Consider the following 17,611-nt stretch of genomic DNA (forward strand, 5'->3'; position numbering starts at 1 on the left):
GTATGAAAATATATATATTCTCCAAGAATCTCAAACTTTTCCAAATTCTCCTGAGACATTTTCACTAAATAAAAGGCGTATAATTCCGAAATACCAATTTGAAGATTATTATCACATGGCATGTGAAGAACACAAGACAAATATCAAACAGATGAAGTGCCATATTGATAGTAAAAAGACAAAGCTGTTCATATTGAAAGCATATGCATATATGATCATTCGGGAGTACTTATCAAATATATCTCAACTTTTCCAAATCAGAGAAGTATGATAATAGATTTTATATGTACAATTGTTATTATTGGTTCCTATATTCCGATATTTACTGTTAAAATGTCGTTGGACTAATAAGAAATATGAAAAATGTCGTGGATTTTATGATTATCTGTCAATTTAAATAGAACGTGCTATCTATTTGGCTTACACTAAGCATGTTTATATTTGGATACAATATGCCTTTTCTGCCGCCTATTCAAGTAAGAAAAAACAATTTTTGGATTTTTGGTATTTAAGAATATTTAATGTTTCGTGACTTTTACGATTATCTGTCAGTTTGACATGAACGCGCAAACGCAGGACATATTTGAGTGGGTCTATACTAAGCAAGTATATATGTGTGTGTTTGTGATGCAGCTAAAGTCCGAAATCTGGATAATAGTAGGTTCAGCCGGCTAAAGCTATTAATAACCAACAATTTTGGATCAAGTTAATTTCAAACATAAAATAATAGTAATTTCGGGCTTTATCCGGATAAACTTAGCACTAGACAAACGTCTCTGGGTAAAACTGAAGTTATAATAAAAAAAAACTTTTACATATACAATTATACCGCCAAAAATATGAGTCATTGTTTACATTTTGCAATCGGTATAGAAAAAACTTTAACTTTATCCATATGTGTTTGGCTAATGCTAGTATTAGCCGGCTAAAGCCATAAATTCGCTATTTTTGCCAGCTTTATTCAGCCGTTTTGGATAAAACTAGCTTTAGCCGGCTAAACCTAGTATTATCCAATATCGGACTTTGGCCATATATACATATGTATATGAATACAATATGCATTTTCACCGTTTATCCAGATAAAAAACAACCATTTTTTAGCCTTTGGCGATGAGAAATCTACTATTATTCCCTATTTTCTCATACAATGACCTTGCGCAAAATGACGACATTTTTTTAGGATCTATCTGTTTTGGGACTTATTTTGGCACCTACCAGAAACTTTTAAGCCCGAATCAGTAACGATTGCGAAATATTTGAATTTTCGACACGCGCTATAGTGTAAATGAAGTAGACTACGTTGAACCCGAAAATCATAGGAAATATTGTACATTTCGTGGAGGTTTCAGTAATGTTTATTAAAACCTATATGTCACCAGAGGACCCATCAACATTCATCTTTTTTCACGAAATGAGATTATCATTCTTCATTACTCTGTGTTCCTTAGTTATAAGATTAGATATTATTTTACGTAGTAAAATCTCATTTATTCTAAATGGCACTGATGTTTATGATCAACTCAATTTTTTCGTTAAACGATGTATAAATCAATTTGTCTAGAATTTATTCGTAATCATGATTTTCGCTGTCATTCTTTCGATGAATTAGTTTCTTATTTTTTAACCGAGATTATAATCTAAATCAGACGAGTATTTTTTCGTTGATATACGTTTCTCAATCAAATCTTACGTTTTCTTACGTATATGTATACTTCTTTACTTTCAAAAAAATTGGAACCTATAAGTAAGATTTGTCATTTTTCCTATCTTTTTTAATGTTGTAAATGATTTTAAGCGATGATGAGGAGAAGTACATTAAGCATTTCTATTCATAACCGTAGTAGTTATTTCATTTTGATAAAAATAAAGAACACACCATTTAAGAATCAAAATGATTTTCATATTTTTATTTAATTTTTTGTTACGTTAAAAAGGAATATTTACTTGGATGATAATTACTTTTCTCAATTGATTCAATTACATTAATTTGTTCTATTTTCCTAATGATACTGATATTTTCAACACTTTTTTACCTTTAAGTTTTATTATAATTTAAACATTTTTTACATTATCATCAGAGAAGGTATTAGATTTGTGTAAAATTTGACCCCCCCCCCTCAGTTTTTGTCAAATGTCCACGTTTTGAGACCCCCTGAATCCGAAAAACAGGTTTTTACGAATGTGTCTGTCTGTTTGTATGTCTGTATGTATGTCTGTCTGTCTGTGAACACGATAACTTTTGAAAAAAGTAATCTATTAGATTGCCCTTTGGTACACTCGTTTAGTGTCCTAAACTAAAGGTCAAGTTCGTTAGCCAGCCATTTCGGATAAAAATTCAAAAAGTGGGCATTTTTGAATATTTTTGAGACCACTTTTTTAAAAATTCAAAAATTCTCTGTATGGTTATTCATAATATACAAAAAATTTAACAATTTACCCTTATGACTTTTTTCGAAAAATCAAAAATTACTAGAGTTATAGGATTTTCAAAATCCAAAAAAAAAACTAAAATGAACAATTTAAGCCAAACAACGCATGATAAAAAAAAAAGTCTCGAGAAGAAAAATATTGTTTTTTGAAAGCCCTACAAGATTATGGTAACAACTTTTTCAATTTGGTCAAAAAGTTGAAAATTCCAAATTTGATCACACATAAAAATTTTGAAACCACATTTTTTCAAGATTTAAAAATTCTATGTACGGTTGTTCATAGTACTCAGAAACTTTAACAATTTATCCATATGACTTTTTTCTATAAAAAGAAAATGATCATAGTTAGAGCATTTTCAAAATCCAAAAAACAAACTGAAATGAAGATTTTGAACCAAACAACGCATCATATGAAAAAAAGCCAAGAGAAGAAAAACTTTGTTTTTTGAAAGCCATACAGGACTACGATAACAACTTTTTCAATTTAGTCGAAAAGTTGAACATTCCAAATTTGATAGTACAAAAAATAATGAAAAATTCAAAGATTCCATTTTTTGGTCAAATTATGCAAGATACGAAAAAAGTGAAAAAGCTCAAATTGCGCGCCCTGGAAAGAACTACAAATTGATAATGAATCACTTTTCGATATAAGCTACGAAAAAAATGAGACAAAAATTGTACATCCAAAAAAGAGCTATAATTTTAGAGAGGACAGTTAGTTTTTGCTTTAGTCGTAAAAAATAACATTCTAAATAAAAATATTAAATTTGTTTGAAAAAAAGATACAAGGTATGAACTTAAATTACCAGACAACAATTGTTCGCCTAAAAAGATCTATAAATTTATTATTAATTATTTTTCGATTGGACGAGTAGATCTTCTTTTAATCGTAAAACATAAGATAAAAAATGCAAAAATGAACTTTTTGGAAAAAGCACAGAAAAGACGAAAGAGGGCATAGGCTCCTATATAGGATCCTATATAGGTTCCAGTATTAGACCCTATGCAGATGCACAGTATTTTTTATTTAATCGTAAAAACAACATTAAAAATAAAAAATTATAAAAACAAAGAAATAAGAATTAGTATGATTCAATTTTATGCATATTATGAATTGTAATGATGTATATTTATTGAAATGATTCATGTTTCAAAGCAGCTTAGAATACAATTTAAAGCAAAATAAGAAACAAATACAAAAATAATCATGATAAATACAATTTTATTTTTATTTAAAATTTTTTAAAAAGTAATCCCAGGCAAAGTTACATAAAAAATGTATTATAATTGATATAAAAGTGTTGTGTATAATGTAGAAAAGTTGACATGTTGGACAAAATCGAGTGCGAAGCACGAGATACGTGATGAGAATATGTTCATTAAAGCCAAAAGAGCTTTAACAAAAGAGAGTTTAAAATCACAAAATTAAAGTTGTCGGACCCTTCACCTTTGATTTGAAAAGGTTTGTGCCCGAATGCGGAAGAAATGCAAAGACTAAGTGCGGAGTGCGATTACCATCAGTCGCGTGCCGTAGGTGCACTCAAACTCTCTTTTAACGAAAGAGAATTCACAATTACAAAATTACAGTGGTGGATGTTTTGAGTCTTAATTTTTAAATTTATTTAACTTAAAATTAAGACTTAATTTCAAAATGTTCGTGCATGGATAAATTAACATGCTTTCTTGTTTTATCTACTTGTCATTTGATCGTTAGTGATTCGTTTAAGAAAGTTTAACACATTATTACTTTTCTCGAAAAATTAAAATAACAAAAAAAAATGCGCTGAGTGTTTGAAGTTGCTATAAAAGTGTCAAACTTATTCGCAATAAATAATTATTCGTTAACTGACAGACTACTCGACATCACTTAGAAATGATGCAAATAACTTCATTATATATATAAATGTGTAATTTCTTGTAGGTCTTACGGTCTTCAATTGCTGAAAAAATATATGACAAACGAGAATTACTGCAAAATTTCGTTCACTCAATTTTTCGACGTTTCGGCATCACTGCGTGCCTTCTTCAAGAAATCTAAAATAAATTTATATAAATCCCAACAGTTTTTTTACATTATTATTAACTTATTTGAAGTAAAACAAATAAAATTACCTGTATTTTGTTTGAAGTGAAATCGAAAAAAAAACCATAAAAACTTCAAAATTGGAGTAAAACATGTCAATGTTATCAAGTCAAATATTAAAAATAAAAATAAAAACCAGTTAAAACTCCAATTTTGGTGCAATTAAAAAAAATGTTTTTTAAAATATAAAAGAAGACAAAAACCTTAAAATTGACGAGGGTTTTTAATTATAAGATTAGATGCTTATGAAAAAGAAAAACAACTTTATAATAGTAGTTATGGACAGACGACGAACATATGACAAAGTGGAAATAGGACTTACATTGAGGCGGTAAATTCATTAGTATAAACTAAAGGCGTAATTTCAAGGAACCGAAAATGAGGAAAGCGTGCCAAAGCACTGGATTTTGAATTTAAACTTATTTTATGATACTTTGATATATTTTATTAACATTCATAATTTCTGTCTCTAAATTAATAGGAATATCACGATATTTATTTATAAATATGGATTCCAATATTCGTCTTTTGTAAGTGTTTTTTTTCTTTGGCTAGCATTTTAATATTGTTGAAATCGAAATTAAAATAATGGTCTAAAGTCCAACAATGTTGTGATAGACCTGTATTCAAATTTCCTACTCTGCAATCTCTTTTGTTTTCGAAGACCCTTGTTTTTATTCTTCTCCCTGTTTCACAATATTAACTTTTTCACAGCAATTACATTTTATGAGATATACAATACCAGATAAATTATCAGTAGTATTAATATCTTTTGGATTAGGTAAAAATTTTTTGAGAGTTATTATTTTTAAAATAAACATTTATGTTAAATTTCTTTAGTGAATTCCTTAACCTTTCAGAGAGTCCTTGAACATATGGTAGCGTAACTTTTAAATCTGATTTATTATACGTGTCAATCCAGTTATTTTTCCTACTCGAACCATTATAGATTTCATGAATTCTTTCTTTAATAATACTATTTATCAAAATAAGCGTATAATTATTTTGAATTAATGTGATTTTTATTTGGTCCAATTTTTCTTTTCTAAATTTTATACGAATTAACTTTACGCATCTATCAATCAAACTTTTTATTAGGGCAACCTTTTGTTAATACAAATTATGGGATTCAAAATTAAGATATCTGCCAGTCCATGAATCTTTTTTAAACCAATTAGTAATCAACTGACCTTTTGGTGTTTTTATAATTTTTAAATTAAGATAATTTAATTATTTTGTTCTAGTTCACATGTAAACTGTATGGATTTTTTAATGCTATTAGAAGTCTTAATGAAATCATGAATTTTTTCTGTATGAACAATAGCTAAAATATTATCCACGTATCTTTCATATGAAATTGATGTGAAATTCAATTTGTTTAAAGGTCTTTTTCCTACATCTTCTAAAACCAGATTCGAAATTATAGGAGACAGCGGTGAGCCCACAGGACAACCATTTAATTGTTTATAATATTTGCCATTACAAAAAAAAACTATTTTATTAAAAACAATTCTAGTAACGACTAGAAATTCATTATTTGTTATTTTTGTTAAATTGTGATTTTGTATTAATTTCTCTTCAACGCGGTCCAATGCAGGATCTAATGGTACGAGGGTAGTTCAATAAGTCCTTAGAATGAAGTATAAAAACAATTTTTTTTGGGTAAATTTTTTTTTATTTTTCAACATAATCTCCTTGGAGCTCTATACACTTGGTCAATCGCTTTTCAAGTTTTTTTAATCCTTCAGAAAAGTGCGTTTTCGGAAGTTCCTCAAAATAAGCACTTACAGAGGCAATGACGTCTTCGTTGTCTAGAAATCTCTGTCCACCGAGCCATTTTTTCATGTTTGGAAATAAGAAAAAGTCACTGTGTGAACTCGGGCGTTGTCGTGATCAAAGAGAATTTTTTTTCTCGCCAAATGTGGTCGTTTTTTTTTTAATTTCTTCTTTCAGCTGCTCTAATAATGATGCATAATATTCACCAGTGATTGTTTTACCCTTTTCCAAGTAGTCAATAAGTATAATTCCACGTGCAACCCAAAAAACTGTAGCCATAACATAAGAAATATATTTGGAAAAGTTCTATGTAGGAGAACCAATTGTGGATACAATTAACCTCCATTTTAAAAATTATGCTTATGTACTTTTGGTAGAGCATAAGCTTTAGCTACAGTACTATTGTGCGTTTTTAATTTATATAAAGTTTGTTCATTAATTAATCTTTTTTTTCCATCTAGTAACTATATCGTTACATTTTCCTTCTGTTGTTGGAACGAGACTAGTTTTGATATTTTTATACCAAAAATCATTGTTAAGCGTATTTTTTACAGTTTCATTATATTTGTCTCTATTAGCTGCTACCGTTATGTTACCCTTATCCGCATTTATAAAAAATACATTTTTGTTTTCTTTTTTAAAATTTTCAACAAGTTTAATAGATTTTTCAAAATTCTTAAAGTTATTTATTTGATTATGATTTGAGATTGATTGAATAACTGTTTTTCTTGTTTAAGTTTTAGATCTTCATGTTCTAAATCTTTAAAGAATTTTCTATATTGGAAACCATATTATTAATAGGTAATTTATCAACATTAAAAAGAACACCAAATTTTTCACCCAGTGCTAAGGTTTCAGCTACCTCATCAGAGATTTCAACATTTGAAATATTTTTGAAACATTTTTTTAATTAAAATTCTCTGTGTTGATTTTTTAAATCTAGAAACCTGTCTTTTAATCAATTAAACTTATTGATACATTCCTGTCTCTTTTTTATATTTAAGATTATTTAAACTTAATCCTTGTGATTCAAAAAATTTTAGTGTCGATCCATCATTTATGAATCTTTGTATTCGATCTTTTAGATAATTTGAGAAATTACCCATTTTTTAATCTCGTTAACTATGTTTTCATCATTCCCATCATTTGTATTGTCAAAAGTTTGCCCTAATAAAAAGTTTAATTAATAGATGCGTTAAGTTAAGTAATATAAAATACAGAAAAGAAAATTTGGACCAAATAAAAATCACAATAATTCAAAATAATTATCCGCTTACTTTGATAAACAGTATTATTAAAGAAAGAATTCACGAAAACTATAATGGTTCGAGTTGGAAAAACAACTGGATTGACACGTATAATAAATCAGATTTAAAAGTAACGCTACCGTATGTTCAAGGACTCTCTGAAAGGTTGAGAAATTCACTGTATAAATTTAACATAAATGTTTATTTTAAAAACAATAACACTCTTTAAAATGTTTACCTAATCCAAAAGATATTCATACTACTGATAATTTATCTATTATTGTATATCTCATAAAATGTAATTGCTGTGAAAAAGTTTATATTGGTGAAACAGGGAGAAGACTAAAAACAAGAATCTTTATCGCAACAGAGATTGCAGAGTAGGAAATTCGAATACAGGTCTATCACAACATTGTTGGAATATAGACCATTATTTTAATTTCGATTTTAACAATATTAAAATTCTACCCTAAGAAAAAAACACTTCCAAAAGACGAATATTGGAATCCATATTTATAAATAAATATCGTAATATTTCTATTAATTTGCAGACAGAAATTATGAATGTTAATAAAATATATCAAAGTATCATAAAATAAGTTTAAATTTAAAATCCAGTGCTTTGGCGCGCTTTCCTCATTTGCGGTTCCTTTAAATTACGCCTTTAGTTTGTGCTAATGAATTTACCGCCTTAATGTATTTCCCATTTCTACTTTGTCATATGTTCGTATAATCTTACAATTAAAAAACTCTTCAATTTTGAGGGTTTTATCTTCTTTTATATTTTAAAAAACATTAGTTTTTTCACTTGTTACCAAAATTGGAGTTTTAACTGTTTTTTATTTTTATTTTTAATATTTGACTTGATAACATTGACAGTTTTACTCCAATTTTGAAGTTTTTATGGTTTTTTTTTCGTTTTCACTTCAAACAAAATACAGGTAATTTTATTTCTTTTACTTCAAATAAGTTAATTATAATGTAAAAAAACTGTTGTGATTTATATAAATTTATTTTAGATTTCTTGAAAAAGGCACGCAGTGATGCCGAAACTTCGAAAGGTTGAATAAACGAAATTTTTCAGTAATTCTCGCGAATTACCGCGCGAGAAAGGAGCGCTGAGCAACTGTGCAAAAGAGGCCTAGAGATAGCTGGAAAAATCTAGTTATCTACCAGCGCTCAGCTGCTGCGCGTAAAGGGTTCGGTTAGCACGGAATACCGTATTAACAACGCTCTGAAATACAAGCTTTAAGCTTAACGCACTTCGATACGGTAAATCCAGTCTCGGCGACGTTTAGCGTAGACTTGGTTTTTGATCAGTTAGTTGGATTTCCTGAGACAGGTAGTTTCACCCTGAGCTTCCTTTCTAATTGGTGGAGTGCATGTCAAGTGATTTCAAGAATTTTCTTCATGGGATGGGATTTTGCTGTTACTCGGCGTATACAGTTATATAATGGTGCAGAAGAATTCTCTTAAGTGATTTTTAACAAATTTTTTAAATGGCGGAGATATGGGAGTTTAAAAATGTTTGTAACTTTTTTTTGAATATTTCATATCTTCAGTTCTGAAAACCCGATTTGACTTTTTAAGCTCTGAAGTTCTTCGCACTGACATATGATTTAGACAACAAATTTATGTTTAGAACAAAAAATTTCACTTTTTTTAAATTCAAAAAACTAAACTGGCGTTTCTAAAAATACGTTTCCTCCGATTTAAAAAATTTTTTTTCTCATAAGAATTTCTCTTATTTTAAGGTGTTAGTTAAGCGATGTTACTTGTCTGAGTAATATAATAAATTATAAAATAAAAAGTTTATATTCATTTGACATACTTCAGAAGAAAGAAACTACTTTGTTTGGTCTGAAGTATCTCAAATATACATCATCCTTTTATTTTATAATTTCTCACAAGAAGCCATACATGTGTTCCACCAGACTTTCAAGTATTATCTTGGGATGCCAGTGATTAATGACAAAATAAATCAAACGTAAGGTTCTACACAAAGAAGTGACCATCATTATGCCACACTGCGCCACGTTCATTGCGAATCGCTTTTATTTCTACATTCGCGTCAAGCGTACTTGTCTAAACATACACTGGAAAAATAAAAGAACTCTACTCTTACATTTCACATGCACTAGCCTTAGTGTAAACATCACATTAGCGACACTACTTGCTCACAATTTTTTTTTATTATTATTGGAAGAAGTTTAAATACTTGCTTTTTTTTAGTTCATTCATATCTGGATACAGCGTTGCCAAAATTCCCGTTGGTAAAAGATGTTATAATGCTTTTGGCAGATCTAGCCACAGTGATATTAGAATAAATGTCTGGCCTGTTTCCGAAAGTATTCACGAAAATGGCCAATTTATTACGCAAAAAAAACAAACATTTTATTGGTGATAGTTGCCGCAAGAAATTTTCGCAATGACAAAATCCATCTTCTGATACGTCTAGAGATCATGATTATCACGTCAACAAATTTCACGAAGAAGAATTTTCAGATTAAATTGATATGGATGTAAGAGAGTAATATTTTTTCTGAAAGTAACACTGCACTTTTTAAAGAGATCAATTTTCTTGAGCTAAACATTAAGAAACAAAAGCAGAACGCCTTCAGAAAAGTATGTACAAAGCTACTCTACAAAATTTTTGATGAAAATCCTCTTAATAAAAATGGAAAAACTTTGTCAGCACAAAAGTTGTTTTGCGTAAAAAATTTATATAACCATGATTATAATAATCGTATAACGCCAGGGAGAAACGATTGCGTGTCCGTAAAAGTGAACCAAAAAAAAAAAAAAAGTTTGAAAACGTTTAGTTTTATGTAATTTAAAGAAGCTGTATGAGCATTCTTAAACAATTGGATTTTCATAGTTTCCAAAATTACGTCCGAGAGATTGCGTTCTGTTTGGAACAAGTGGTACCCACAGCGTTTGCGTCTGCATTCCCCATCAAAACGCAAAACTTATGTCTAATAGTGAAAACTTAAAACAATTGGTTCAAGCTTATTCTCTACAATTTCCAACCGTCAAGCATTGGATGGCCCAGTTGATTTGCAATCTTGTAAAAATAGCGTGTTATTTTAATTAACGTCCGTATTTTCCCGACGATGAGAACCTTAAACTTCTTTTCGAAAGAGTCTTGCCTCTATATTCTTGAGCTTTACTTATGTCTACTTTAAAGTTCCATATTCTCCGTAGAATTTTAAAATTTTCTCTTAACGCTCTTAAGTTTTAACACACAAAATATGTGACGTCGATGCGTCGACGCCTTCGCCCTCGTGACAAATACTTTGTTGTTTTATCTAAAATTCCATCATCACAGTTCGTGAAAGCAACCGTTAAATTGGTTTTAAAAAATAAATATTAAAGTGATAACATTAAAATGGGTTCAAGAGAAAAGAAGTTTGCCCTAATCTGGTGGCTGCAAGCAAAAGGAAAAATTCAAACCAGCGCTAAGATTTTGAAGATAGTTATAAAGAACCCAGATCCACCCTCCCCCGCAAAGGTATGAAACACACGAGAAGAAATTTCAAAAGGAAAAGGTGAGATATATACAAATCTTTTGTATGGACTTTTTTCTGTACCACAAAAAATAACTCCAAATTAGTTACCACGGATTCTGAAGAAATAGATTTTCCTTTCACACAATTTTCTTTTGAATTGAAGAATAACGAAATTGAATGATTTCATTTTAAAATTTTAGAAAATAGGGCAATTTCAAAACCTTAAAAATTGAATATTTTCAGATTAGATCATTGGAAATTATATTTATATTTAAAAGCGTTCAAAACTAAATAATTAAAAATTAAAAACTTTTGAATTTGAGCAATTATAAATTCAAAGCGACCAAGATTTGACAATTTTATATTGGAAACTAAATTGAATCATTCACAGTTGAAACTTCTGAAATTCTAGAATTTAAAATTGTTATTACAGAACAAAATTATAATTTGACCTTCAAGCTAATTAGGCGAATTTTTATAAAATCAAAGAATGCATTTAATTATACTGAACAAACTTTCACAAATGGATTCGGTCAGCGATGATTGTTTTTCGTACGTTATTCTCCAAAAACCCGACCTTGATTACAGTTGACTTGTAACCAACCTTCATAAGATCACCGATGGTTATAAATATATACCAAAGATTTGCATGTAACATTTACTTAAAATAATAAATTGTTTCTCCAAATGTCATATTTTGAAACCAATTTATTTCTTAATGCCGAGGGGTCGATCACCCCAATATTCCTAATATATTCACTAAATATTCCCATACACGTATTCTTTCAATATTCTTGGTATTCTGGATATTCTTTATAATCTCAGATTTTTTTATATTTCAACATATTCCGAAATATTTACCAATTTTCTGACATATTCCTCAATTTCCCTTTGCGCTCTACACGCTTTTAAAGATTCCAAGTTATTAAAAATGATTCTAAAAAATGTCAAGAAATTCCAAAAAATGTATGTATTATTGTGTTATTACCAAATATGTTTAAGTGTTTAAAAGGATATTAATGAATTTCAGAATAATATAACGGGATTTAACAATTGTTTTGAATTAAAAAAGATTAAAGTTTATAAATGAATTTCACAAGATTTCAAGTAATTTTAAACAATTTTAAACGATTTTAGTAGAATTCCAAAAAGTACCACAATTTTCAAGAGATTTTAAAGACTTTAAAATACTTTTTATGAGTTCAACAGATATTAATCATTTTAAGGGATTTTCTGGCATTTCAATCGATTAAATATAGTTTTAAATTTTTAATAATTTTTCAAAAATTCAAAAGATTTTCAGGATCTTCACGTAATTTAAAAATATGTTTATGTATTTAAAGATATTTTCAAGAGTTTTAGGGGATTTAACGGGAGTTATTTGATTAAAATTTTTTTTAAGTTTATAATCTAATTCCAAATTTTCGAATTATTTAAAAGAGTTGAAGATATTTTAACTGAGTTTAAGGGATTTTAAGTAATTTTTAAGAATTTTGAAGGAGTTTCGGTAGAATTTAAATGAGCTTTAAGGTTTTGAGGTAATTCTAAAATATGAATAGTGTTCTTGAATTCTTTAAAGTCTGTTAAATCTTTTGAAATCTTCGGAAATTTGTGGAAATCCTTCAAAATCTATTAAATTTCTCAAAATATAAATTGATTTTTCAAAATCTTTCAAAATAACTTGAAATATTTTTTGATTAAGTTGAAATCTTGATTAAGCACATGAAATATACAATAATAATTTGTAATATTTCTAAAATCTTAGTACTTATATTATTATACGCGTATCATTATTTTTAACAGAATGGGTCACAAAAATTTGCAGATGGCCTTGCACAGTTTTAGGTTATATTTCAGATTTTTTTGCATACTTCAAGCTAGACTAGCCGAGAGGCTTTAGGCGTTAGGAATGCGAAACTTATAGGGTTCGAACCCCCGCGGCAAATAAAAACTTTCATAGATTGTGATTATAAATAGTGTAGTGATTGTGTAAAAGTTAATAATTGTGTCCTTGAACATGTGAAAAAATATTAGAGTATAATAGTAATAATATAACAACGCAGAGGATTAATTTTTTGGGGAGAAAAATCGGCGCAATGTAAAAAAAGACGATTTTAATTTTTATTAAACTACACAGCATATCCTCTACTATCGGATTAGTTCTATAAAATTTAGTGGATAATTTTTCCGTGTGCAAAATAACTTGAAACATTACGCAAATGTCAGTATGTCTTCTTCTTGCTCCATTTTGTTAATTTTTCGTCAAATAATTTTATTCTGTACAGGAAGAGTGTGGAGCAATAAATTAGAAACAGAAACTAAGCCTCTATTTTGACGCCCCAAATGGAAGATTCGGAAATTTGTGCCCATAAAAGAGCTAAAGTAGGGGAAAAAATCTTATGGCAATATCCTCTACTTTACAACAAGTAGAGTTTTTTAAAGTTTTGTAGGCTCGTTTACATGAAAGAGAACTGATCGATACATACATATTAGCTGAACCACTAATTATTCATTAACTAAAATAAATTACTATCCATATCCCAGATCGAGCATTCATATTAAATAAAAATATATAAAAGTAGATATATATTAGAATGCGGTAAAAAAACTCGTCTTTGGAAAGAAAAAGTTAGATTTCTTCCATATGACCGAAAATTATAAGAAGTTTATCATAATATTTACAAATAAAGATTTAAAAATATTTGATCCCAAGTTTTATTTTAACAGCTACCTACAGACCTCTGACCATTATGTCACTGGCATCAAGTATCTAGCCGCAATGATGCCTCTAATGGACTTCATGGTACACCAAACACTTGCTTTCAGTCACCCCGTTCTCAGCTTTCCTAGAACTGCTAGCTCCCACCGTTTCTCAGAAAAACAGGGCACGAGTCAGGTGGCCCTCACTGTTTACGTTTAAATGCCCCCGAAATCAGTCCAAGGCCATTTGAAGCAACCCCCAATACTTGATTGAAAGCGAGAGTTTAATGTACCTAAAGTATCATGCCGGTCTCAAGTACAGTAAAAGCAACGTTCATATAATAAATTTGGCTTAAATTGGCAAAAGTGACTTCTATGCTAAAGCGGAAAATTGATACCAAAACTGGCATTAGCGGGTGTAGCAAGCAGCCAGAAATTGAATTAAATTTAAGTACTTCCGGCTCTGAGACCAGAATCCTTTTAAATCTCAAGAGAAAACCAAAACTAGCCTTTCCTGTTGAACGTGTAGATAATTAACACGTCAATAATAGCGCATTATTTCATGAGATGACAAAAATTGACAATCGTACCGAGATGTAGTGCCAGGAAACAATTTATGCCTGCATACTGTAGCAAAAATATTTCCTAAGAATGAAAAAAGTTATAAAATATTTACAAAGATGGCACATTGCAAAACAAAACTTGAAAGAAAGCAACGAAAATAGAAAAAGATGTTTCTCAAACGAATGCCGAGGGACTATGGAAAGCTGTTCTGCCCTAAAACAGAAAAACATAGTAAGGCAAATTTTTTTAAATTAATTTTTTATATCACTGATATCGTAAGAGAAAGCTGCACCTGGCTATCATAGTTAAAATCATAATTTTTCATTATTCATAATAATAAATCAATGTATAAAATTCCAAAAATTGAGCAAATTAACCAGACACAATAGAAAAATGTATAAAAAGTACTTTGCGGTATTGGAAATTTGTAAGAGAAGTTGAATACATCACGAAATATAAGGGAAGAATATAAGCTAAGTACTTTGCAAATCTTTTGTCTGGCATAAGTGGTTGAGCACGCCGCTTGGTACCAAATAAAACTCTGAATGTCTCAGCATGTGCTGAACATAATGCCTCAATAAGTAAATGTGTTAAGTAGATTAAGAATGTCCAAGCGAAGATAGCTGCAAGCGGCAGCTGTCAAATTCGGCAAGAAGCCGGTCGTTCGTAATAGCTCGGAGGCGAATTGAATGAATAAAAAAAAATCTTCTAAGGGTCATGAGATTTAGTGATTGGGGTCTCAGGTCCACAATCAATAAAATAGGAAAGTCATAATTATTTGATAATTAGGTCAGAGAGAAATAGAAAGTCACAATGCATTAGAAATATCAGTTGATAGAAACATGGCGCCCCCCACTCGCCCGTATACCCGTGATGGTCATTTGACATATATATATATATCGGTTTTAAATCCACGAGTGATTCCAGGACTCGGTCGGTGTGCAAAGAAACTACACCACCGACAATGACCCTCAGGCAGATTTAGAATTGAGATTGTTGGTATTTTACTGTTCGAACCCGAAGCAAGTAATTTTGTGACAGATACAATCTGACAGATAAATGAGTCAATTTCGTGTGTTTTTAACTGTCCAGTGTTTCACCTTAAAATCCGTTGGTACATTTTGTACATTTTGTATATTTGTGCTATAATTATTATCCATAGCTGTTTCAATTTATTGCCAGATTAAGCAAATCTGCAAATACCTCAAGAAATTGTAGGTTATGTTTCTATGTTTACCTTTCAGCTCCACTCTCCTCATCATTGTTTTCAGGTGCTTTTTTTCAGAATTATCACACCAGGTGCGATCGAAAAATCGTTGGATTATCAACATTAACCCCTAAATATTTGACCTAAAAAAAGAAAGTCAACCACATATTTTAAGTGACAAAAAATTAAAGGAATGTACAACTTCAAGTCGGGTGGTCACTGACTGGGAAAACCGGGAACTATAGCTCAGATTTTTGAACACCAAGAAGTACCTTAGAGTTTAGAGGAAACCCCGGAATTTTCCAGATTAATTTTTTACTTTCGTTGATTTTATCTACATTTTCCTAAAAAGTCATCTTTTTTGGGTATCAAAATCAACTATATTGATGAACACTCGTCTATTTCGAACAGCTAGTTAGATCTTTTAGGTTTCAAATTAGAAACAGTTAAATTCATTAAAAAATACGAATTTTCAACGAAATACTTAAATTCTCAACTAAGAAAAAGTAAGTTGAAAAACAAACAGTTGAATATTCAGTTACCAAAGAGTGGAATTTTCAATCAAACAATATCAATTTTTTACAAAAAAACGCAATAGTTGATATTTCAGCCAAAGAAGATTTTAAATTATAATTTAATAAAAAATTAATTTTTAACCAAAATAAGATTTTTAAACAAAATAGTTCAATTTTTAACAAACGATGAATTTTCAACTAAGATTAAGAATCTTCAAACGAAACAATGCATTTTGAAGAAAGTAGTTCAACTTTCAACCAAAAAGTTGAATTTACAATCTAAGAAGATGATCTTTCAACAAAAAACGTAATATTTAATATTACAAACAAAAAAAGATTTTTTTAAAATTAGAAACAGTTAAATTCATTAAAAAGATATGAATTGTTAATGAAATATTTAAATTCTCATCAAGGAAAAATTAATTTAAAAACAAACAATTGAATATTTAGTTACAAAAATTAATTAATGAAAAATGTTTCACTAAAAGAAAGACATTTTTAACTAATTTTAGTTCAATTTTGAAACATATAGTTAAATTTTCAGTTAAAAAATTGAGTTTTAACCCAGAATATAAATTAAAAAACAAAAACAAAAAAAAAGAAGGTTAAACTGAGATTATGAATCTTTAACCAAAAAGATGAATTTTGAAGGAATTAGTGCCACTTTCAACCAAAAAGTTGAATTTACAATCAAAGAAGATGATTTTTTAACGAAAAATCTAATATTTGATATTACAAACAAAAAAAGATTTTGTTTTAAATTAGAAACAGTTAAATTCATTCAAAAAATACGAATTTTCAACGATATTCTTGAATCCTCAAATTACAAAAATTAATTTTAAAACAAACAGTTAAATATTCAGTTAAAAAATTGAGTTTTAACCCAGAATATAAATTTTCAACAAAGATTATGAACCTTTAATAAAAAATAAATGATAAAGAAACAGTTCAATGTATATGAAGTATACGAATTTTTAACAAAATACTAGAATCCTTAACTAAAAAAATTAATTTTCAACTTAACAGTTTAATTTTCTGTCAAATAGTTAAATTTCCACTTTAAAAAATTAGTTTTAACCAAAAAAATATTTCCACAAAGAAGTATCGTTTTCAACCAAAAAGACGTATTTTCAACTAAAATTCAGAATCTTTAACAAACAAAAATATATGAATTTTAAAGAAAGTAGCTCAAATTTTAGCCAAATATTTAACTTTAAATCAAAAACAGTTGCATTTTCAACCAAATAGTTAAATTATCAATGAAAAAATAAACGTTAAACAAAAAAAACTAATTTTTAGCAAAGTAGTTTTATTTTAAGCAAAAGAGATGAATTTTCACCTAAGATTATGAAACTTTGACCAAAACAATTAATTTTACAGAAAATAGTTTACTTTTCAACCCAGAGGATTAATTTTCTACCAAAAAGTCAAATTTTTAACAAAATATGCATTTTCAACCAAATAATTAAAACTTTAATAAAAAAATATACATTTATAAACAAAAGTTAAATAGTTAAATTTACAATAAAAAAATTAACTAGAAAAAAACGATTTATCAACAAAATAGTTGAATTTTTAAAA

At 28.7% G+C, this 17,611-nt stretch overlaps 2 protein-coding genes across 2 annotated transcripts in view; one reads left to right on the forward strand and one right to left on the reverse strand.

Annotated features, from left to right (window-relative positions):
- LOC117173502 (probable tubulin polyglutamylase TTLL1) overlaps positions 1-17,611 on the reverse strand; it is a 491,055-nt gene that overhangs the window by 241,849 nt on the left and 231,595 nt on the right. The window lies entirely within an intron of this gene.
- LOC117173503 overlaps positions 8,936-17,611 on the forward strand; it is a 131,075-nt gene continuing 122,399 nt past the window's right edge. Inside the window, exon 1 of the mRNA XM_033362119.1 lies at positions 8,936-8,991. Within this exon, the coding sequence (XP_033218010.1) occupies positions 8,946-8,991 (46 nt within the window). The 5' untranslated portion in view covers positions 8,936-8,945. The remainder of the gene's footprint in view (positions 8,992-17,611) is intronic.

Source organism: Belonocnema kinseyi, chromosome 5, assembly GCF_010883055.1.
Source record: "Belonocnema kinseyi isolate 2016_QV_RU_SX_M_011 chromosome 5, B_treatae_v1, whole genome shotgun sequence".
NCBI classification, from domain to species: Eukaryota; Metazoa; Arthropoda; class Insecta; order Hymenoptera; family Cynipidae; genus Belonocnema; species Belonocnema kinseyi.